The 23,207-nt window shown below is 35.4% G+C and overlaps 1 protein-coding gene across 1 annotated transcript in view; it reads left to right on the top strand.

Moving 5' to 3' along the window:
• Positions 1–23,207, top strand: part of CADM2 (cell adhesion molecule 2) — a 304,436-nt gene that overhangs the window by 58,124 nt on the left and 223,105 nt on the right. The window contains exon 3 of the mRNA XM_004606996.2: positions 6,459–6,608. Coding sequence (XP_004607053.2) covers positions 6,459–6,608 — 150 coding nt within the window. The remainder of the gene's footprint in view (positions 1–6,458; positions 6,609–23,207) is intronic.

Genomic DNA, 23,207 nt, shown 5'->3' with positions numbered 1-23,207 from the left:
ATTTGTTTAGAATGTCTTCTGTAATTTAGTGGAAGTAATAGCATGCTGTGTGTGCATTTAGATATATTTTTAGACTCTAATTTAAGCAATAAGAATAATATTGAAGTTTTAAAGTTGTAAGTTCTTTGTATAAGTATCCCCAAACCAGTTGATGAAACTAATGTGACAAAGAGCAAAGTACTGAAAGGGGGAGAGAGAGAGAGAGACAGAGACAGAGACAGAGACAGAGACACAGAGACAGAGACAGAGACAGACAGACAGACAGACAGACAGATAGAGACAGAGACAAAGAGATAGAGACAGAAGAGACAGAGAAAGAGAGAGTCAGAGAGAGAAGGAATCTGTCACTGTCACTGTCATCCCATTCCTCATCGATTTGCTCGAGCAGGCACCAGTAACATCTCCATTGTGAGACTAGTTGTTACTGGTTTTGGCATATCGAATACTCCACGGGGAGCCTGCCAGGCTCTGCTGTGCAGGAAAGATACTCTCAGTAGCTTATCAGGCTCTCCAGAGGGGTGGAGGAATAGAACCCGGATCAGCCACGTGCAAGGCAAATGCCCTATACCACTGTGCTATCACTGCAGCCCAAAAGAGAGAATAGCTGGGGAAAAATTATAAAGAATAGGTTAATTGGTTAATTTTATATTAAATTGAAAATAGAGTTGCTTCTTTCTGTTATTTCTTTTGAAAAATTACATTTAATAACATTTAGCTCAGTTTGCCTCCATTGAGCTATTTATCATCTGTGCTTTTCATAATCAAAATATGAGTGTTTTAATATTTTAATATGAGGTCATGTTGGAACATACATACATTCAAAAGCAAGCCAAAATAATTCCAGTAACCAGCCTGTGGAATTAAATAAAATCTTAGACCACAATGACAGTTTTCAGGAAGTATAGTATATTCCAAATGGAAGGCATTAAAACATACGGCAATTTTATCTTGAGATGATTTTGTACTTTATTTGAAATTCCCTTCATTTCTTATCCTTTGTTATTTGTGGTTTTTGTTTGTGTTCCCCTTCACTGTTTTTAAATGTGGGTCTTTCAGAAACTGTTGCTTATTTTCAGGAAGAAAAAACAACAAGGGACCCCAGTTCTTGCTAAATAGGTTATACAATTTGATCATTCACTCTGGAACATCCGTGGCTTTAACTATCACCACCTACACTCACTCACACACACACACACTCACACACACACACATGCACACACACACACAAACACTTAGGTGCTCACTGCTCTTAGTAACTAATTAGTCAGCAGGCACAGTGTTCACTGAGCTGTGCTGGAGGCCCACATTTCATCCTTAGCACAAAAAAAGAGATGGAGAGTACCACTACCTTCACTCCTCAATTCAGGAGATAGCACGGCTTGACTGATGCCATTTGAGGAAGCAAAGCTCTGCTTTAGCATCAGTGTTTAGTACGCATCTATGCCTGTCTGCTCTCTTTCAACAATACTTCTGGATTCAAACATCACTCTTCACAGCTTTGCTTAGTGCTTCTCACTGCTCGTGGCACACTACTGTCTTTCAGTAGGTTCAAGTGAACAAAATCTTAGAATTTTCTTCTTTGTGTCCCAGAGTGCTAAGTCTTTTGTGGGAAAACAGCAAAAACATCATGAGATGAGTGAGAGGCATACAATGCTTATCTCACAGCAGTTGACAGTCAAGACTCAGTTCATTTGATTTTGAATTTGGTAATTCCTAGATCAGAAAGTTTGAAATTGTTTCTTCTCTAAATACGTGCCACTCGAAACATTAAAACATAAATCATCAAAGAAATAATGGACACTCCTTGATCTACTATTAGATCAGGCCAGAAGAATGATCTTCTTGGGATATTGAGTATTCACTCAAATTAAAGTGTCTTTCACGGGATTAAATTAGCAAATGAAAAATTGACCTAAATGCTTTCCATCATTGATGCTAGCTAGAAAGAAATAAAAAGCAATAAGTAAATCTAATAGTTCATGATTATTGTCCATGGAATAGAGAAAAAAGATGGGAAAGGGAAAGAACTGTTGGGATAATGACTAGAGAGAGAAGAGAAAAAGGATTGATGAAAAGATTTAAATTATGGGAAAAGAATTTTGAGTGCAAAATTATTGTGCTTTACAAATAGTTGATAGGCTTTTCAGGAGGAAAACTTACTGATGTTAAAACAGTGGGCAAAATTGAGAACAGAATACATGAAGAATGACTTTTTCTTAGTGAACCGCTTGTAAATGTTCAACCAATGACTATTAAGAAAACCCTATTTATTTGGAGGTTCTTGCCAATTTCAACAGTGAAAATACTCCTATGGTGATCAATTTCAAACTGTCATTCAGCATAAAGTGAGAAGAGTGTAAGTTCATGAGTTTCCACAGAACGATGCAAACCAGCTTGATGGTTTTTGTTTGTGCTTCCCTTCAATGTTTTAAAATCTGGGTCATCTGGGGCTGGGGCGATAGTAGTGCAGGTAGAGTGTTTACCTTGAATGCAGCCGACCCAGGTTCAATTCCCAGAATCCCATATGGTCCCCTGAGCATTGCCAAGTGTAAACCCTGTGCATTGCCAGGTATGACCCTAAAAGAAAATAAAAATCTGGGTCTTCTTCTGCCCCTCTACTTTGATTGTGAGCAAGTTCAGGCAATCTAAGTTACTCTTCACTCTTATATCACAATTCCCTACAAAAGTCAGTCAATATTCTATGTCGTTGCATTTTGAATACCCAGCACCTGTTGGGAGCTCCAACATAAGCTACAGGAATGTAAACAATGTAGAGGATTCAAAGATAAGTAAGAAGGCCTACATCACCTTGCCCCTTGAGATAAGATGCTTATATAAATTATAAAAGAAAATTAACAAAGATGAGGGAGAAAAAAAGTAAACCACCTCCAAAAGTAACCAGCTTCAAAAATATCAAATTGGAAACTATGTATCTTTAAATCTCTCCATAAGTTAGGTAAATTAGAAGAATTTTCTAAAATAAAGCCTGTTGGTAAACTTTGCCAGAGGAAATATTTTCATTTTATTTTTGTTTTGTAGGTCATACTCAGCTATGCTCAGGGCTTCCTCTTGACTCTGTCCTCAAGAGTCAGTTCTGATTGTGCACAAGGAACCACATAGGTACCAGTGACCAAACCCGGGCCAGTGGCATGCAATGCGGGGGTCTTTCCTGCTGTAACATTTCTATAGCCCTAGAAAATTGTTGCATAATATTTTAAATCTTTGAGGTTTGGGGCTACACCTGGCTGTAATCAGAACTTACTTCTGGCTCTATGCTCAGAAATATCTCCTGGCAGGACTCATTGTACTGTAACAGGTACTTGCAATCAAACTTAGGTCAAAGACGTGCAAGGCAAGCATGCTCCCTGCTATCTCTCCAGCTCCAGCCCTAGAAAGATAATTTTTAAATAATCAGCTTTCAAATATATGACCAGTGCATTTTAGAAATTCTTAAGGATAGAAAATAGTGTGAGTGAAGATCATGTATAATGTACCACGGCAAGACTTCCTTCTCCTACATTATCATACACTCTCCTAAGTTTCTGATTATTTTCCAGGCTCTCTAAGCAAGGTTTTATTTCGTTATGCATCTTTTGCATGCTGATTCATGCAATACAAGGCAAGGCATAATCTTACTGCCTCAAAATATGTGTTTGATGCATGTATTGAAGAGGAATCCTTACTTCGGTAACCAAGTCACTATTTTAATTGGGATGAATACTAATTTCCTTGGAAAGATTTTTTCCAAGCTTAAATTAAATGATGAACATGACAAGGAGAGTTAAAAGAGAAAAATAGCAGCTAACTTAATGCTCTCTCCAGGTTCTAACCAGATGTAAAAAAGCAATTCAAAGCCTTGAGAAGATTCACTGCCTACTACACTAGGTTTTGAATTGATTTTGTAAATCACATATCCTAAGGGTATTCAGGATTAGTATATTCTCCACATGGGTTTGCACTCTACTGGGAAAAACTAAATTATTTGACTGCAGGGACTTTAGGTGTCAGATCCCAGGGAACTGAAGTCATAGTAATTTAAAGTCAGATTCAAAGTGGAGAGAAGATGATGGGAAACCGGTTTAATGCCCATTTAAAAGTACAAGGTGTAGGTGTGCTAGTGAAGTAGCAAGAAGAGTCCCCCTCAAAATATTTTCTTTCTTCTCTGCCCAAAAAGAACAGACTAAACTAATTGTCAAATGTAAGTCTAGAGAGGGTATTTGAGTGCAGCACATTCTCTCTTGGTCAATTTTAAATAGAAATTGATGAGGACAGAATTCAGCGAGGTATGTAATTTAAAGTTTTGCTGTTAAAATTCCTCATTTATTTTTTTTTTCCACTGCGGTATGACTCACTTTTAAACAAACGGTGACAAAGTTACTATGCCCTAGCAGCTCTTATAGAAAAATTAAGAATAAAATATTGAACTTTCAGAACAAACTCCAAATGGTTCGTTGACTCTGTTTCACCAAGGCAAAATCACTTAACCTCCCAGTGTCAGTTTGCCCATCTGTGAAATGAGAAGGATAATATTTTCTTAGGGGATGTTTTGAAAAATTATTTGCAAATGTAGTAGACAAAATTGTTGCAAGCATCACTGCTCTTTCTCCACTTCTTTAAAGAAGTAGGCATTATTATTTATGTCCCAGTCAATAGTCAACCTGTCATCTGAGTTGAACTATATGTATTTGTTTATTTTTTATTACTCAAAGAATCTTTTCCATCCCATTATTGGTCAAGTTATACATTACATCCATACCTGGTAACCCAAGCAATGTATCATACAATTAGTCTGAATTTCAAATTTATGAGTTTTAAGTTTGATATTTCTGATAATTATACCTTTTCTAATGTTAACTCATGTTTTCTCTGATTTTTTTTTTTTTTGCCTCACCTCACTTCACAAGATTGAGATTTCTTCATGTTTCTTTACTAGAGGTCACCTGTTTCTGAGCTGAAGGCAAAACATACTTCACTCTGGCACCTGTTGACTTTCAAATCAACTATTATAGAATGTATTGCAGACATCTATTAACCTCAGTTTTCAAACTCTACCCTAAAAATTACTGGGATATATTCTGAGGAGTTGTTACGGTGACTTTGAGACTTTGGCATTGAGAAGACAAAGCTACTGATACAGGATCCTTATACTTGATAGACTTAATTATATAGTGTGGTCATGAACCTCCGTACTTATTTCATTTAGGTCTGGGAAGAAATGCTCCCCTTCAGGCTCTTCCATCTTTTATGGTGCCAATCAACAGGCTTCTTGGTAATAAGATTCGTTATGCCAATAGCTCCAGCATAACCTCAAGTGGTGCTTGTAGTAATGATAGAATCATTACAAAACTATTGAAGATAAGGAAAATACATTTCATGGGTGTGATTATGTCATCGTAATGTTCTTGCATATGTAAATTGCCCTTGACTTAATGAACTACTTTACTCACATAATAGTATTTTAACCTGGCTCTAGAAAGTAATTTTTTACCCATGTTGATAATTGTTACTAGACTTGGCAGAACTCATCTCCAGATAATCTTACTGAAATTACATTCATGAATAATGTTTCCATGTGCCTGAATTTTGTTTTAACTCTTAGAAGTGCTGTTATTAAGTAAAGTTATTACACAAATTATTTTGATGAATTAGTATGCTACTTAGGAAGATGAAAAATTGATTAAGTTCTCATGATATCAAAATTGACAGGGGTCATTTTAAAAATAATGGTTGCTTGATTACAAAATAAATTTTATTGCATAAAATCAGGAAACTATAGAAAGGAAAAAAAGAATTTTATCTTATTATCTCTATCTCTAAATTAGTGTAACCACTTTAAGATTTTGCTAGAAATTCTAGAAGGTAAGCATCTTGGAAGAATTCTTACATTGTTTTCTCTAACATATTTTGTATTTCTAAAACCAGTTATATGTCCTAGAAACCCTGCTAAAACAAGTTTTTATTTGTATTGGTTTTATCAGAAATAGAGTCTAAAGTATCCATATCACATAGACTTTATTCAGGATTATAAGAGCTATGAGGGAAGTATGTCATGCACCTCCTTTGCTGTTTAGAGAATTCTACTAATCCAAAATTATTCTAGGGACTTATCTTCAAAGATAACCAGGTCTAGCACCACATAATTAATGCAAGTCCAAAGGAAATTAATGATTATCATGCTACTATTTGAATATGACTCTCAACGTGTGCTTAGAAGAAAAAGAATTTCTGGAAAGTATAGAGTAGTAAAAGTAGACCTAAAGATATATCAAAACTGTTGTCTTCTGTTCTTGAATTTTTACTTTGCCTTCTGTATATATTATCTACATTTTTGTCATTTGTTTGATGTACATGTTATTTACATGTTATTTGGAGTTAAAAGTCAGATTTAGTGTCACTCTTGGGAAGTTAATCATTTTATGACTTTTATTTAATCAACATTTCCTTTAATCCCCTTTCAGGCAGCCAAGGGCAGTTTCCACTAACACAGAATGTAACGGTTGTTGAAGGCGGAACTGCAATTTTGACCTGCAGGGTTGATCAAAATGATAACACCTCCCTCCAGTGGTCAAATCCAGCTCAACAGACTCTGTACTTTGATGACAAGAAAGGTGAATATATTTTCTTTGAAATGTTTTAATCATATTCCAAAATGTCATAATTATAATGAATTTATTTTTCTGAGATGATTCAAATTATTCCTTGTGATTACCAAACTGCTGCTGCTTGTATTTAAACATGTTAAATATTAAATACTTTAGTTTGCAAGTCATAAACACTAAAGATAACCTATGTCAACTTTTTAATAAAATAAACATTTCTAATTCTATTTCAGAAAAAGTTTTATATTTTTCTTCACAATTATCTTCTCTCCAGATATTAAACTCTTACAGGCTTGTAGTTGTCTTGTGTGTGGCTTAAATATTTTTCCTGGTATTATAATGTGTCATTCTATTAATTTGCATGCTTAATTTAATGTATTTAGAAGATGTTACGTTAGTAATACTTTGAAATTTTATTCTCATGAATTGTGCTTAAAAGTAACAATTTTAGTATTGATTCATATAAGTTGACATAACTATGTGCTTCCAAGTTCAGTTAACTATGAGACTGCATTTATTTAACTTGAACTGTATTTCATTAGCTCACTGTAATTTTTAATAATTATTATAAACTTTGGGGTAAGGAAGTGAGCTTATAATAAAATATGGACCTTACACTTTAGAGAAATTTAAATGACATAGGATACAAATATATGTATATGAACCATATAGCACAACCTTAATATCTGGATTGGTGATACATTTGTGAAAATAACACTAAGAATATTTGAAACCAGATCCACTTGGTAATTATTGTGTAGTCAAATACAGTAAAAGTACCAGTATGACTTATATACTGCTATAGATTTTCCTCTTTGTGTAGTCTAGAATTAAAACGAAATTTGCATTTAAACCAGTGGTTCCCAAAGATATTTGAGCCACTACCCTCTTTTCAGAAAAAAGTAAAAGATTATGCAGACCTCCCCTTCATCTCACCAAGTCTACCTCTCTACCTTTCTTGAGCCAAAACAAACATATGGGGGATGGGGGGAAGAAAGGAAGGAAAAGAAAGTGCTCACCTCAGTGCATCTAACAACATGAATAACACCTAAATATTCCCAGTGTCCCTTGGGGATGGTATCATCCTTGTTGGAAAAACTGATTTAAATTTTATAAGGAAGGGTTGGTAAAAAAGTATTTTCGGATGCTAGAGATAGTATAGTAGATAGTAAAGTACCGTATAGATAGTATAGTAAAGCTTGCCTTGCATGTGGCTGAGCCAGTTCTGGTCCCCAGCACTTCTGATGGCTCTGAAAAAAGCACCAGGAGTGAGCCCTTAGCACAGAGTACTTCAGGGTACAGGGAGAACTCTGGGTAAGGAGCCCTACCTTGCAGGTCTGAGCCTGTGAAGTTCACAGTAAAGCAATGTTGCCCCACATGCTTAGACTAATGTTGGCATCTCTGGTTTCCCTGGACCAAATATAGGAGTTAGGGAGATGGGAGGAAAGTTCTTTTGTTGCAAGTGGTTGATTCGTATTCAATCCCCAGCAGTACATGGTCTTGGAAACACTGCTGGGTATGACTCTTGGGGTCTCCATTAGTTTCAGGGCAACTGGCAATCCCCAGAAATGCAGGGCAGAAGTAGAAACTCATTTCAGGCCCTTGGGGACAACAGATATTTAGGGATGTTGGTGGTGAGCAGTTAAAAAGTATGTTTGTTATGTATGAACTAGGTCATCTGTCGATATACATAGTCCAAGATGATAAAATAGCAATTTAGACATAATGTTTATTAATTTAATAATTTTAGCATTGTATTTAAAGAGATAATTTTATTTGAAAATGTAATACTTCCAATGATAAATTAGTCATACACAAATGTGACTTTTTATTAGAGCAAAGCATTTTTTGTCATTGTATCCTGAAGAAATATAATAATGATCTTCACTATGTAACACATATTGTACTGCTTTATAAGGTGATTTCTGAGAGTTGTGTTTACTGTAACACCTACAACTATAAGGTTAAATCCTCAGGCAAAACAAAATCTATACAAAAAGTCTCTGTCTTTTCTTTTAGTGATTTTATAAGTTCTCCTCTCCAGAACATCTAAAACTAGAATTGATTCAGGGTATTTCAAGCTAATGTATCTTCCCTGTAGAAAATAGAGAGCAACCTGTAATATGAGATTTGCCAATACTTGAAAATAAGGCAGTCCCTCTTTGTTCAGAGTCAGTCATGCTAAGAAAAACACACCAAATCCCATATGAAACTTACCATGCTATATTTGAGATATTTAATGATACAGTCCTACATCTTTGTGCTAGAAAACAGCATATATGTGATCATATTTCTTAGGTGAAAGGGGTAATGCCCCACTTATCTGAGTATTTTCTGAGCTGAACAAATAATCAAAGCAGAAGCAGAAAGGTTGGCAAAGTAAATATTGATTTTTAAAGATGCACATGAGAGTTTGACATGGCAGTTCACTCTAAAGAAAGGAAAGGATTATTTATTCTATTTTATGCAATATTTATTTATTTAGGCAACATTCTATTCTATTCTATGGATATGCACCTAAAGAAGAGAATAAAAGTTTCTCATAACAAGGAAGGAATTGAGTCACCTTCACTTTTCTTTTATAAAGAATAGATTCACATATTGAGAAGGCATACTTAATGTTAAACTTCCATCTGAGTGATACTTCTCAAAATATACTCCTAGATAATAACCTGGTGAACAGTGATTGCCTCCTTAATTGGGAAAAAGTAGAAGTTATTAGATAGAACAAGAGTTTCATTGCACATAGCCTCTAAGATCTTTGCTGCCCTTACCTTATTCTGTATTTCTAAGCAATAGTAACAGGTTCTCTTGCATCAGAGGGGAGAGACAGACTTTAGTTTACCATAACCACGTGATAATTATTGTGATCTGTGTACCTGTCTCACATACATGCCTTACCTGTGTGGGATCCTAGATTTGATCCCTAAAACCACTTCCTTCCTTCCATCTGTTACTGCCCAACTACCCTAGACAACGACCCTACCTCAACAATATAACAACCAAGAGAGTGATCATTATTGAAAGAAACTTACTCTGAACATACTGAGTAATCCCTACACTCCCAATTTATGTAGCAGATTAGAGCTATAATGAAAAAACATGTGTGTATTTGGATATTAGATTTATAACTCTATTGTGATTCTAGTGGTCAGCTAAAACAGAATGACAGAAAGTTTTAATAAAAGAAATCCTGTATTAAGTAGCAATTTAACATGTCTATCCTCTCACAAGTCATTAGTTACTGAAGTGATATTTAAGTGAAAGGAGTCCTTGGCAATAATTCAATAATGCACATCAAATCCAAGACTTTGAAAATAAAAGCTCTAGTTGTTTCATTTTGTGGAGATGTCATATCACCATTATTTCATGATGTAAGTGCAGAACCTAAGATGGGATGCCAGTAGCTAGAGTAGCAGTAACCCACAGGTGTTAAAGCCAATAAAAACTATTCAGGAGAACAATAGGAAAAAAGAAAAAGAATTGGATGTCTGTGTCACTGATTGCACCAGCATCTATAAGAGACTGCCACTGTGAGAAGCAACCTTTCTTCTGTAACTATTTTTATTTCTTTCTCAGATGTTGCCAGTTTCTATTGAGAACATTCCAAAGTTAATATGAAGGAGTAGGTTGCAATATGGGGAGATTTCATTGTCATAAATGATCATAGTATACATCTGAAATTAAGAAGGATTGATCTGAGCTAATCAAATTTTAGAATTTATATATATGTATACACAGGGATTTGTATGCATATATATACATACAGAGATAAAATGATATTAAACACATACACCTAACTTATATTATTGTATTACTGTACTAACAAGTTATTGAGAGGGAAGAAGGGAGGAAGGAAGGAAGGAAAGAAGGAAGGAAGGAAGGAAGGAAGGAAGGAAGGAAGGAAGGAAGGAAGGAAGGAAGGAAGGAAGGAAGGAAGGAAGGAAGGGAGGGAGGGAGGGAAGGAGGGAGGGAGGAAGGAAGGAAGGAAGGAAGAAAGGAAGGAAGGAAGGAAGGGAGGGAGGGAGGGAGAGGGAGGGAGGGAGGAAGGAAGGAAGGAAGGAAGGAAGGAAGGAAGGAAGGAAGGAAGGAAGGAAGGAAGGAAGGAAGGAAGGATGGAAGATAAGGAAGGAAGGAAGGAAAAGAAGACAGAAAGGAAGGAAAGAAGGAAGGAAGGAAGGATGGAAGGAAGGGAGGAAGGAAAGAAGGAAGGAAGGATGGAAGGAAGGGAGGAAGGAAGGAAGGCAGGAAGGAAGGAAGGAAGGAAGGAAGGAAGGAAGGAAGGAAGGAAGGAAGGAAAGAAGGAAGGAAGGATGGAAGGGAGGGAGGAAGGAAGGAAGGCAGGAAGGAAGGAAGGAAAGAAGGAAGGATGGAAGGGAGGAGGGAAGGAAGGAGGGAAGGAAGGAAGGAAGGAGGGAAGGAAGGAAGGAAGGGAGGAGGGAAGGAAGGAAGGAAGGAAGGAAGGAAGGAAGGAAGGAAGGAAGGAAGGAAGGAAGGAAGGAAGGAAGGAAGGAAGGAAGGAGGGAGGGAAGGAAGGAAGGAAGGAAGGAAGGAAGGAAGGAAGGAAGGAAGGAAGGAAGGAAGGAAGGAAGGAAGGAAGGGAGGAGGGAAGGAAGGAAGGAAGGAGGGAAGGAAGGAAGGGAGGAGGGAAGGAAGGAAGGAAGGAAGGAAGGAAGGAAGGAAGGAAGGAAGGAAGGAAGGAAGGAAGGAAGGAAGGAAGGAAGGAAGGAAGGAAGGAAGGAAGGAAGGAAGGAAGGAAGATCTACTCAGAAGAATAGAACAAATGCTCTTCATTGACAGTTTTTATGACACTAAGAGTTCTATAAGACATTCTGAGTTACCTGCAAAATTTGACAAACATCTCAGGAACATGTTCTATTGGTCCATGTTTAGAAGTGGAAAAGTCATTCTGGTTTACTAGGAGTTATTACCTAAAAAGGCATGCTATCAGTAGGCAGTTGATAATACTACCAGGCTACCAGAATCACGGGAGAAAGGGGAGGTCACCTATTCCCGACTGTGTAAGCCTGGAGATTTCAATCCCGCATACCTGGATTTTTCAGCATATTCACTCATGGATGAGGCCCATTTGAGCCTGTAGAAATCAGCTGTGACCATGTCCCTGATCGAGTTCTGTACGTTTTTGGCTGCTAGGGCTTGCTAGGCATGGCGGGGACTCACCCACACCTGCTCCAGGTTGTTCTGGGTGAGACACCTGGTACAGGATCCAGGGACATGTCTGTTGTGTGTTGCTTCTGTTGCCCTCTCAAAGAGATTTATAGCCGAATCTCTGAATCATGACCATTGATGAGCTTCTATGGCGCCAGAGGCAGTTATATTCATGAATTGTTTTACAAGGTTTAGGTAAGAGGATGAGGTTACTATCTAAAACATAACCACAGGTATAATATTTCTCTTTTGGGTAAAATGAGGAGGAGGGGAGTCAATTTAGGTCATTTCAACTTTAAGTATGCTTAATGTGATCTCTAGCTTTCCCTATCTATAAATGGAAAAAGTATAAATCAGATATTCAATAAAATTTGTTCACAGACATTCAATTAATGATGAGTAATAAAGGATTTTTCCATCCAAGTGAGTGTCTGTGTGAGTTTTAATCTGAGTGCTCCTGAGAACAAGGGTGTCTGGACATTGAGCATTTTAAGCGTAATGCAAGTGGTTTCTGCCATTTATCTTTAGCCTTTTAGTTAAGGAGAAGCAGAGCAGATCCCTGTGAACTACTAAAAGACAAACACATAGGGAGACAGAGGGAACATAACTATTAGCATTGCCCAATAGAAAATGCCATGATAATGGCAATATTCTGTACTAATACGGAACAATTGTCAGCAGGCACATACAAACATTCCATTGAAACTAATTAAAATTAAATAATTTTTTTCTCACTAGTTCTAGCCATATTTCTACTATTCAATACAAAATGTGACTAGTGGATTCTATTTTGGAAAGAACAGTTGCAGAAGCCAAGTAACTTATTTTATGCCATAATAGATCTTGTCCATTTGTACCCATCAGTAATAGAATATGTATTTTCCAATCTTGAAAAATATAGGTTACCAAAAATCATGTAGTAGTAGGTATTAAATAAATGAAACATTGCTATTTAAATTGCAAAGCTTTAATGGGGAATAGCGCAACATGAGATACAGAAAGTCAGGTTATAACACTTAATCTTGCCTTTAACATTAATAGAGTGAAAAAGGGGTGCTCAAAGATACCCCACCAAATCAGGTACTGGTGGAAGTTCGATAAGAACATCGTTTTTAGCAGTCTCATTGTCTACTTTGTGTAAACCTAAAGAGCAGAAACTATGAACCTATGAAGTATATTTTTAATTGAAATTCTGTTTCATTTCTGTATAATTTGTATACAGTATGTAGAAGACTTCTCCAGATAACATTTACAAAGAGAAAATAAAAGTCAAGAATATTATTGGTAGGTTGCTTGGGGTCAAAGGAAACTAGAATGATTTTAAGGTATTAGTCACTCATTCTGGCCCTTATCTGTTTCCTTTTTTTTTTTCACAAATCTTGCTTCACTTGATATAAATAATCATCATCATCATCATCCTGTTGATCATCGATTTTCTCGAGCCGTCTCAGTAATGTCTCAATTCGTCCTAGCCCTGAAATTTTAGAAGCCTCTCTTTACTCGTCCTTTCCAATGGTGTCACATTGGAGACTAAATAATAGTTGTGTAGAATAGAGTAGATATAGGGAAACAGGGAGAGTAGAAAAGAGAGGTCATATGAAAGCTATATGATATTTGGCAATAGAAATAAAAACAATCAATTAGATCTTTCTGGCTGTTTCTCTGCAGGCATAGAAAAAACAATTGAAATAGCACAGTCTGATCACTTAGTACTCAGGAAAGAACATGTCAATCCCTTCCTTCTATTGACAAAAATTACTTTGGACAAATATCTCCAAGAGGGCATTCAATATATAAATTCATTCATTCAATAGATAAATCTGTGTTTGTATTTATTTTTACACAAAAATGCAAAAGGCACAAATTTTTTGTAGATTTCTCTTTATTGAAATTTTGCTGTTTTTCAATGGTCCTCTAATATTACCTAAAGAAAATTGCATTCCTGAGGATTGAAGATAATTTTTTATTGAAATCATATATAAATGTTGCTGATATTAATTATCAAATTATACTACTGGTAATTTGACACTATAGTGGAGGCAACAGGAGAGTCATAAAATGAACTAGGTATCCTAGAATAAGGAGTTATAAAGAGATAAAGAATTAGATCCACTGAAATGAAGATACAGGTCTTCCAGGCTCTATCACAACTAGTAGTCCCTGACCACATCTCTTGCCACAATAGGCTTCCTCCAGTGTGATGGATTCAACTATTACAATTAAATATAAATTATTAAAGCTGGTATTAGAGAAATAGTACAGCAGGTAGGGTGCTTTCCTTGCATGCAGCTGAATGGGGTTTGATTCCTGGCCCTGCATATAGCCATTCAGGCACTGCCAGGAGTGATCCCTGTGAACAAAGCCAGGAATAAGCCCTGAGAATGTGTGGGTGTGGCCCCAAACCAAAATAAATAAATAAGTGAAAAATAAAAATAAAACTTCTAAATAATAGGAGGTATTAAAATAGCTAGTATTTCTCTTATTAATTTTTAAAATTATGCCAGTTAATGATATAGTTAATATGAGAACTCAATAATAACAACTTACACTTATAGAAATATATATTTATACTTAGTCCTGATTCTAAGGTTCATACCTGATGGTACTCAGTGGACCGTCTGTGGTGCTGGATATTGAACCCAGGTTGATCATATGCAAGGCAAACACCCAACCTGCTGATAATATTCAATTTTAAAAATAACTCAACATATTTATCTATTTTCAATGTATTTTTGTATTTACAACTCCGTTTAATGGGCATTTCCATTATCTATGAAGAAATGAAGTCTTGCAGATCTGAATAATAAGTAATAGATGATAAAACAGTAGTGAGTTTTTCCAGAAAAGTTTCTGATTTATGAAACAAATCTACATGGATTTAAATAATTCTGATACAATCATTCTGATGCAATCTTTATTTGGATGGTAGAGTTTAAAAACTAGGACCATTAGCCTATCTTTGCTTTCCCACTTTTACTGTTGAAATCACTGCTATTTATATGTTTATAAAATGTCATTCTTAATACTAGATATCTAGGGCATACCTTCTATGTCAGTCACATCATGTTGCAATAATTTCATATATATTAGATATTCTAGCAAATGCAAACGTGCCAAATAATCTAAAAGAATATAAATCAGGCTCCCATCAGGAAATAGTTTATACTCGAGGTAGTGAAAAATGTATATGCTCAACAGGCAATCTTAAGTAAAAGGAGTAGCCAAGAAAAATGCAACATCTGAGTGCCTAATGGTAGGAAATTACCCATTTTTATTAAAGGTTAGCAGAGGGAGTAAGCACCACAACTCTGAAGAGTTCTAATTAGAAGTTATAATTAGTCAGGCTGGTCATAGACATTGAGGTTAGAGATACAAAACTCTTGTTTCCTTCTCATGTCAATGGCTTCCTGTACTGAACCAAACTAATATCATAGGTTAGTGGATTCTGGATAGGGTTGGAAAGACAGTACACGGATAAAGGTGAGTTCCTTGAGCAAATCCTATCCCAGTTTGATCCTTAGAACCATATATAGACCCTGAGAACCAAGAGTAACACCTGAGCACTGAGCCAAGAGTAAGTACTGAGCATTGCTGAATTTGACCCCAAACCAAAAACTAACAAACTGAAATCAAATAAAAATAAAAAGTATACTGAATAGCATATTTCCAGTTCAAGAAGCAAAAAGGCAGCAAGATCTAGATAAATAAGCAGGAAATAACTGCCACAAATTTTCATGCACAATAACATTTTTTTCCGTCTAATTTTCAATGGATTATTCACTTTTGAAACCTATACCACTTTATTCTCACAACTAATTTTAATTAAATTACTTCTTTTAAAAATAAGTCACAACAATGCAACCATTTTACAAAAACAGTAATTTCTAATGTTATACAGAACAAATTTAATATTCATTGATTTCTCACCAGAGATTTCTAAGAAATAATCTTTCACTTTATCTTCTAATGATAATTGGATATTATCATGAAACATAAAAAATTCAGTGATACATAAATAATTATTACTTTAGGACCTTATGCCAGTGATGATTAAGCACAAAAGTGTTATGCATAACATGCATGTTATTCCTACATATAGATAACTACATACATTTTACATACATTTTAAATTGCATTAGTTCTATGGTAGATTAAACTATAATATCAATATTTGAGATTTTGATATTTAAAGTTACATATATACTCTGAATGCTATCGACAAAATTTAAATTTTGGACGTTTTAGAATTTGGCATGATTTTATATTTTCATTCCATTTTAGAGAAATTAGGTTACCCTGATTCTACTAACTTCTACAGTAATTTTTTGTAATGTTTCTATTTAAAAGTATGTGGATTTTTTTTACCAATAAATCAAATGAAAATACCACATTCCTGATTAGTCACATATATCATTGTCCATTTTTAACAAAGCTTATCAACAAAAAAGTTGTTTCTACAAAAGCTAATTAACAAAAAACATTATGCTAGAGACCTTTTTTTTCTATAGTTATTTCTACTTATTAACTTATTTATAGTAATTCAATAGAATTTTTTGTTATTTGCTGAGTGACAGGCATTGTAGTAGACTATTTTTGTACCTTTTAAGGGCACTCATGTGCATGTATGCCTGCTTGCTTGTGTGCATGAGTGTGTGTGTGTGTGTGTGTGTGTGTGTGTGTGTGTACTAGATTATTGGCAATTATTGTAGCTCACTGAGTTCTGTGGAACCTGTTTCTATAACGAATAGAGCTATCTCGAAGAAAGCTCTTTTCCTGAATGAAATCAGATGTCCTTTATCTTCTAATCAAAGATGTTTCTAAGCATATATTTTATAATTATGTTTTTATGTGGATGAAACATTAAACATTAGCTCAGTCAGCAATTATTGCAAAGATTTTAAATCATCTGTAAAGTACCACCATTTATGGTGATGGAAATAAAGTAAAATGATGACTATCGGTTCTGGAAAAATGCCTTCATGTCCGTCATGATATTTAAAATTCTATATTTGAGAATTAATACATATTAAAAAAAAACAAATCCAAACTTCACTAAGTATCTTATGTCACCTATTTATAGGAGTGATAGAGGGGATAAAAAAGAAAAATAGCGATAAAGCAAGCAAATTCTGATAAGGTTACTATATTCTATTTGCTAAATAAGAAACTTCTTTATAAGAAATGAAGGTAATTGATAAATATATTTTCCATGAATCTCGAATAAATCATTTGACTTGAAAATACACACCACTGAAAATAGTACTTTTTTGATTAATTGAATTTCTTTTTTTAAAAGAATAGGGCGATGGGCTAGAGAGAGAATACAGTGGGTAGACTACTTGCCTTGCACTCTGTTGTCCCAGCTTCTTTTCCAATCACCCAAGATAGTTTCCCAAAACTACCAAGAACAATTCTAGATCACAAAGCCAGGGGTAAGAGCAGGCCCAAAAACAAACCCCAAAAATTAGGATTGAAAACTGAAGGTAAGCTTTTATGTACTGTTTGTAAAATCTGAAAAATAATAATGCATTGCAAAGAAACAACAGCATGTTACTATGATCTCTATGTTAAAAATCATCACAGTAACTACAAAGAGCTCTAAATTCTCAATATTCTAAAGTAAGTAGTAAATATTTTTTCATTATTTTTATAGCTTTCATAGCACGTTTATAGTGTTTAAGTAAATGTAAGAATATTTTAACAAAATAAACCTGTCCTTAATGTATACATTCCATTTTTCTTTTGTGATTCCATGTTGCTGATAAATACGATATAATTTCATTCCAAAAAAATACAATGCCTATGGTTTTACTTTGTTTGTGTTTGTGCCCATTCTATGTTTTATTTAATTTATACATATAGCAGCCTATAAAAGGATAATTCTCATATTTATGGTATGAATCACATACTGTAGAAATGATGAATATATTTTAATTTGAGGCTGACTGATGGAATATTGGCTCTTGAACTTTGACAAAATTTCAGAAACACAGTGTCCACTGTATTTTTTTCAGCTGTTCTAAAATTCCAGGAGAAAAAAAATGGATTGGTTCAGTTTCTACTTTTGCCTCTAATGGTTTGAATGAGCAAATGAGCACTGACCTGAAAATCACTCTAATTTACATCATCTATATTCAATAAAGATTCTCTTCAGTGAGATAAATAGATCTATGCAGAATATTCATCTTTCTGTTTATAAAAATAATGTTCACACGGATTGCAAAATGAATTAGAAAGCACTACCTTAAATGTTTAAGTCAGGGAAGGAAAGAGATAGGAAAGTGGGAATGGTTCTTGTCTTTTATGTAACTGACCCAAAATCTATCCCCAGCATCCCACATGATCCCCCAAGGAACCCTTCAAGTAATTTCTGAGTTTAAAGCCAAGAGTAAGATCTGAGCACCACCAGATAGGGCCCCCAAATTTAAAAAAATATGAAAGTATATAGTTTTATACTTAAGTATAGTAATTTATTTTTTTTTTTGCTTCTTGGGTCACACCCAGCGATGCTCAGGGGTTACTCCTGGCTTTGCACTCAGGAACTACTCCTGGCGGTGCTTGGGGGACCATATGGGATGCCGGGGATCGAACCCGGGTCGGCCGCGTGCAAGGCAAACGCCCTACCCGCTGTGCTATCGCTCCGGCTGCAAGTATAGTAATTTTTAATCCCAAGGAGGCTTTAAAAATAAATAGAAATATTAGCCTCAATATCAAAAATAGAATAAAAAATAAGATCAGATGGGCTGGAGAGATAGTACAATGGGTAAGAAGTTTGTCTTGCTCATGGCTGACCTAGAATCAATTCCCAGCATCCTGTATGTTCCAATGAGCACCACTTGGAGTATCCTGAGTGTAAAGCCAAGAATAATCCCTGAACATCACCAGATGTAGCCCAAGAACAACAAAAAGTAAGACAAGGACATAGGCAGCTGCTCATTAATATCAAGACAATGAATGAGAAGTCACTTATGTTATGATCTACTTGTTTTGCTTTGGGGAAATAATATTCAGAATTGTTCATGAATAATTTCTGACTTCCTACATGAAGAAGGAAGTCTCTTGTGGAGCCATAGTAACCTGTCATTGGACCTGGAATTTCTACATACAAAGCATGTGCCCAGCCCATTGAAGCATTCCCGAGTCCCCATTTTAAGTTTATTTACTTGGGTGTCTTAAATATTTACTCCTTTTTTATATGTATAAACTCTGATTTTTTTTCTCATATCATATTTTTAGTATTTCTACTATTCAAAGCAAAATAATACAATCTAAAAATATATTTTCCCAAATCATAATGTGGTTTCTTATTTAATAAGTTGTATAAATGTGTTACATTTATACATGTGTGTTTTTAACATACTTGCTTGATTCTCTTTTATACATTCTTCGTCCCTCTCAGTGAGCTCGGCAAGCTACCGAGAGTATCCTGCCCACATGGCAGAGCCTGGCAAGCTCCCGGTGGCATATCTGATATGCCAAAAACAGTAACAACAAGTCTCACATTGGAGACATTACTGTTGCTCACTCGAGCAAACTGATGACAGTGACAGTGACAATGAATAAAATTTAAGAGCAAGTGCTATTTTATTTCTGAAATGTAGGTGTTTGTGAAAAGTGTCTCTTGGTTTTGTTCCTATTTATACTGAAATTAGTAAATGTTCTTAAGTACCAAAGGGAACTGGGAAGAATACATGTTGAATGATTTTTCTGTATGTTATGTAACACTTACTTTTGTGTTTCTGAAAGGATAGTAGTAGGTAAGCAAGAATAGAGGTAATATGAAAGGAGATAAATTTGCTTGGACTTTCAAAGTCCCTTAAAATATATATAACCCATCTTTCTCTTAACGTTGAAAACTGTGTTGTGTTATCACACTCTTTCCTAAAAAAAGTATGATTTTGTAAAAGGTACATTTTAGAGATCAATAATAATGTTCCCCTATGGAGATGATAATTAGTTATTAGCCACTTAATTCTTTGTGACATAAAATCCTACCTCATGAATTTTGCAAACTTAGACATGAGTTGGTTAGTTAAAGTTAATGAGCTTGAGAGTCAGGGGAGCTGCGTTTGAATCCCAGTTTCATCATGTATCTGTGTGTGATCTTGATCCAACCTTGACGGATTATATATATATAAACCAATCTAAGTTCCAGTTCATACACCTTTTTGAGACCACTGGGTTGTGAAGAACCACTGCTATTGTGTCCAGCTGTGCCCGCTGAAACTCTTCAGAGAGTTTGTTTTGAGATTTCTGATACATCGGAAAGGCAATGTTGCCACATTGGACAAAATAAACACAGTGCAAAAGTCCTTTATATAAGTTTTGAGAGGTTTTTATGTAACAAAAAGCTAAGATCTCAAGTCCTCTCTGTAGACTGAAAGTGACTATGTATAGATAAACACCTAAAAATGGACCTTTAAGTTATTGGAGCATACAGTGGGAGATCTGGTTTTTAAGTGGCAATATTGAACCCCACAGTTTTTCCTGGGTGTAATAACTGTAAGAAGTGAAATGCAATGAAGGTTTAAAATGATGTGAAGGTTAAAAAATCTTGGGGGAGGGGGGTAAGTATTCCATTAAGGCAAGAGAGCATGTTATCAGAGACTCATTTAGAATTTGGTTCTTCCCCCAAACACATGAAACTATGATTGGAAAAGAAAGAAAATTGAAGTTAGTAAAAACTATTCTCTAGCCAAAGAATTGAGAAAGAGAGACAGTTCTCATAAAATAGACCATTTCCTCTCCTCTTGACTAATAGGAGGGTAATGAGTTGCTTTTATAGAATCAAGAGAGGGGAGAAGTCATCACTATAAGCATCACTGCATATCTCATTAGCATCTTCAATCTCTCCTATAAGGGAGGAGATTTACTATGGATATAGCCATAGTGTGAATGTGAAAATGGCTGCCAAATTCCTTCGTCCAATTTCCTCCTTTGTAGTCTGCATACCAGTCTCCTTGAAGTGTGGGGCTCTGAAAATTTTACCAAATTTTGAGCACAATGTGAGAACTCTTTGTTTCTCTGTCCAGGGCTTCTGATAGCTCTGTAATACCTGAAGCACACAGTTAGAACAAGTGATTCCTCTAGGGTGACACATTTAGGAGAAAGAAAACTACTCTTCTTTTATTGTTTTTTCTATTCCTGCCTCTCATTTTACGTTGAGCTGGAGTTCTCAGGCTGAGACTTCCACATCTGTGGAGGCTGCCACTATCTCTATGTGACAAAGAGTGTATGGAAGGATGGTAGCCAACCTGGGAGTATACTGGTAGCTACTTTAAGCAATTTTCTGTGTCCCCTTCCATATATTTGCTCACTATTTAGCAAGTCAAAATATATATTCTCTTACTAGTCCAAATAGTGTTTTGTATTTCTTGTTTACAAATAACGGGGCTTAACTTTTAATACCCATAACCTTAGTATACAATTATATATAATGAATTATATTTTTAAAATAGAAGGAATAAAAAAAAACTTCAATATTTAAACAGCTCAGGGAAGAGAGGCTTTGAGTCTAGAAAGGTAAAAGGAAAATAAAAATGATTTTGGCAGCTAAAGTGTGATATGATGACAGCTTGAACCCAAAAGACAGCTGAGGAAATCACTGTATCACTGTATCACTGTCATTCAGTTGCTCATTGATTTGCTTGAGTGGGCACCAGTAACATCTCCACTGTGAGACTTGTTACTGCTTTTAGCATATTGAATACACCACGGATATCTTGCCGGGCTCTCGGAGAGGGGCAGAGAAATCGAACACGGGTCGGTCAAGTGCAAGGCAAACGCCCTACCTGCTGTGCTATCGCTCCAGCCCAGCTGAAGAAATAGAAAAAAAGAATATATATATATATATATATACATATGTATGTAGAAGACCTACATATATATCTTCTAGAATTAGAAAACCTTCTAATTCTTGAAGACCCCAGAGTATGTATGGCTGTCTTGAAAGTATTGGTTATATAAAATTGTTTTAAACATTTCTAAATATTTATTTTTGACAACCTCCTGTAGTTATCTTCTTGTCAATAAGTAATAAAGATTTTATAAATGACATTCCGAGAAGACTGGCATGAATGAAGTAAGGATAATACCTACTTTACAGAGGTATAGTTAAGATCATCAATAATCTTGGGAATGTATCTATTAACATAAGAGACATGTGATTTAAAAATAACAACTATCAAATTCTGTTATATAAGCATACTTAATTTTAAACAAGCCACTAGCTACAGACTGTCTTGTGCATGAGAAATGCTCATCTGAAATGAAATAGCAGACAAACATAAAGAAATGTTTTTGTTATCTATATAAATAAGGTGGGCTGGAGCGATAGCACAGAGGTTGGGTGTTCGCCTTTCATGAGGCCAACCCGAGTTCGATTCCTCCGCCCGTCTCGGAGAGCCTAGCAACCTACTGAGAGTAAGGAGCCCACTCGGCAGAGCCTGGCAAACTACCCGTGCATATTGGATATGCCAAAAACAATAACATTAAGTCTCTCAATGAGAGATGTTACTGGTGCCTGCTTGAACAAATCGATGAGCAATGGGATGATAGTGATAGTGATATAAATAAGGATTAGAATCTATATCTATTTAATTATAATAAGATCATCTCCTTTAAGAAATACTGATAAAGTACTATAATGGTGTGAGGAGCATAAAAATGATACCAGACAAGAAAATAAGGAAAAAGCTCAAAATAGGAAATGGATTTTAAGATTGCCTTAGGAAGATGGAAGAGCAAGCTGTTTAAAGTAGTTTAAAGTAGTGCTCGAAACTTAATCTGCATTTTGCTATTATATTCCTATCTTGGTACATCTTTTTCATGCAGGCTGCATTGAGGAAATAGAGCCTACTTGGTTTAAGTTGCTTGAAAAACTGTCAGCCACATAATATTCACAATGGAGGGCCTATTAACTGATTTTTGCAGAAAGAACTACCAAAGGAGAGTAAGGCAGTGTAAGTTCAGTAACTTGCTTAAGTTGGAAATGTGGATGGACAAGAATACAAGGAAATAATACCATGTCATCAGACCTCACTTTCCCCCTATTCTCACTATATATTTCAGTGCTCACTCATGGGGATGATGTAATAGCTACAAATGGAAAGGTTAGTTTAAATTGTTATACAGAAGATAATGGAGTTTTGTGGGTGTTTTTATTTTTCCCAAAAGGGTTACTCATTATAGTATTATAGTTTCAGCTTATCTTGTTGGGAAGGAAAGTAAATTGTGAGAGGTAATTGAAAAAAGGAGGTGGGACTGTCTTGTCCATTGAAATGACTTACCTCAGAGCAAGTTTACTGATGAGTCATTCATATCACAAGACTGTCCAGTTGACAGATGGCTAATTCAAACAATGACTAGACAAAGACAGGCTGCCTGCCCTCAGGGAGGAAACTTTGTTTTCCAAATTTTAGTTAATTTCAATAATTTGGT

Source organism: Sorex araneus, chromosome 2 (assembly GCF_027595985.1).
Source record: "Sorex araneus isolate mSorAra2 chromosome 2, mSorAra2.pri, whole genome shotgun sequence".
NCBI classification, from domain to species: domain Eukaryota; kingdom Metazoa; phylum Chordata; class Mammalia; order Eulipotyphla; family Soricidae; genus Sorex; species Sorex araneus.
Note: the sequence above shows the minus strand (reverse complement) of the source record. Positions and strands in the feature narration are given on the sequence as shown.